Raw genomic sequence first — 1,980 nt, 5'->3', positions numbered from 1 at the left:
TTTACCAATAAAATTAAAGGAATTTCAAATTAATTTTTTTAAATAAAACATTAATTAGTTGATGATGTTTATAGAAAATAATTTTCTCCATCAAATATTTGAATGTTACTGGTATTAGTATTATTTAATTGAATGATTATAATTAAAAAAACAATTACTCTCCATCAAATATTTGAATGTGACTAGTATATTAGTGTTAAATTCAAATTACGACTCTTTCCATGTATTTACCCTACAAATTCATTCTAACCTTCTCATACCATATTCAAATTTCCAGCTGTGAATCAAAATAATAAACTATTAAATATCTTTAACTTTACTCACAATAAATATATTCTTATCTATAAATTCTCCAATAAAAATTTGACACGTTACTATAATTCTCCTAATCTTTGGGACTATTTCCCTCTCATTTCCTTTTCGAGAACAAACCTTTGTGTACACCTTAAGCAAAACCTAGAATCATCCTCATCATCATCTTAATATAATAATATAATAATATTACTTAATACACCCCTCTTCATACTAACATCAATATTTCTACACCCTAACCTAACCTTTCTCACCTATATATACAACCTATAGTTTCACCATTTTCTCATCATTCTTTTTCTTGTTATGTAGGTTTCGTTTTCATATTATCATGAGCAATATCCCAAAATCTCTCACCGACTCTTCCTTAACCCTCTTCAATCTCACCATTTCTTCTTCCGATCCTTGGCCTTTCTCTTTTGTTTTCTTATAACACAGAAAATCAGTTCTTAACAACCTTGAATACGCTTGTTATTTTGTCCTTTTTAATTTCTTCTTAATTATGGGGTTTAGTGGTAATCACCCTCATCATCATAATTTGAGTTTTCATTTGCATATTCCTCATCTTCACTTTCATCAAAACCATGAAAAGAATAAGGACATTCCAAAAGGGTGTTTGGCAGTGATGGTGGGACAAGGAGAGGAGCAACAAAGGTTTGTGATTCCAGTGATTTACATCAACCATCCATTGTTTATGCAGTTGCTGAAAGAAGCTGAAGAAGAATATGGATTTGCTCAGAAAGGACCCATCACCATTCCTTGCCACATAGAACAGTTTCGCACCGTCCAAGGAATGATTGATATGGAAAAATCTCATCACCATCATCACCATGCTTGGTGTTTCAAAGTTTGATTCAATATTATTATTATTATCATTATTACTATCTATTTACACTTTTATGTATTTTTTGTATGTCAATATTCTCCAATGATGGATCTTAATTAGTAGAATTATAATTTGGAGTATATTGTTTGATATGAATGTAAATTGGAAAGTATTGAAAGAGAATCATATTGTTGTATGAGTATTAATTCCAACCCTATGGTAGTATAATAAAATTCCAATATTATTCTAAATGTGAACACTTTAAAGTAGATTGATTCTGAATTAAGAGAAAATAAAAGGAGATAGCTGTTAATTTGTTGGAAGTTGGTAGCGTGAAAGACACGGTTGGAATTTTGGAATAAAGATAAACATAGACTTTAATTTGTTTTCTTTCTTTTATTTTGGCCCTACGCATAAGAAATCTAAATAATTAATTATAAATTTATAATCCCTATAGCTAAGATTAAGGAGGACATGGATGTACGAAAGGGACAATTCAGCGTTTTTAAGCTATTTTATGTTTTGTAATAAAGTATAATTATGGTTAGTTGTGTTATTATTTTATGATAATTAAGTTTGGTGGGGTAGTTGTGTTGTGGTTGAAATTCAAACAGAAATTTGGCGTGTGTGTGTCGACGCATTAAGTCACATTACATTTGTTTTCTATGATATTGCTCCTGGAAAATTGATTAAAGGTGATGTGATTGATTATTATATTTTTCCTAATTAATTTCCTTATGTTAAGAAATTTATTTATTTGTGTATTGATTCATCATCATTACGTCAACAAGCACGTTGAGTATTGCCAATCACATTACCTCCGAATATGGGTGATCTTGACT

At 29.6% G+C, this 1,980-nt stretch overlaps 1 protein-coding gene across 1 annotated transcript; it reads left to right on the top strand.

The window, feature by feature from the left end:
* The first annotated feature begins 482 nt into the window (after positions 1–482).
* On the top strand, positions 483–1,344 carry LOC127081476 (auxin-responsive protein SAUR32). Its single transcript, XM_051021731.1, has one exon. It carries the CDS (start codon positions 815–817, stop codon positions 1,163–1,165), a length of 351 nt encoding a protein of 116 aa, XP_050877688.1. The 5' UTR covers positions 483–814; the 3' UTR covers positions 1,166–1,344.
* Positions 1,345–1,980: the final 636 nt, after the last annotated feature.

The sequence above is a fragment of the Lathyrus oleraceus genome, chromosome 5 (genome assembly GCF_024323335.1).
Source record: "Lathyrus oleraceus cultivar Zhongwan6 chromosome 5, CAAS_Psat_ZW6_1.0, whole genome shotgun sequence".
NCBI classification, from domain to species: Eukaryota; Viridiplantae; Streptophyta; class Magnoliopsida; order Fabales; family Fabaceae; genus Lathyrus; species Lathyrus oleraceus.
This window is presented reverse-complemented; position numbering and strand designations above follow the sequence as displayed.

What these genes read in the sequence shown, in the direction of transcription:
- LOC127081476 (XM_051021731.1), top strand. Translation starts at nt 815, where the DNA reads ATGGGGTTTAGTGGTAATCACCCTCATCATCATAATTTGAGTTTTCAT.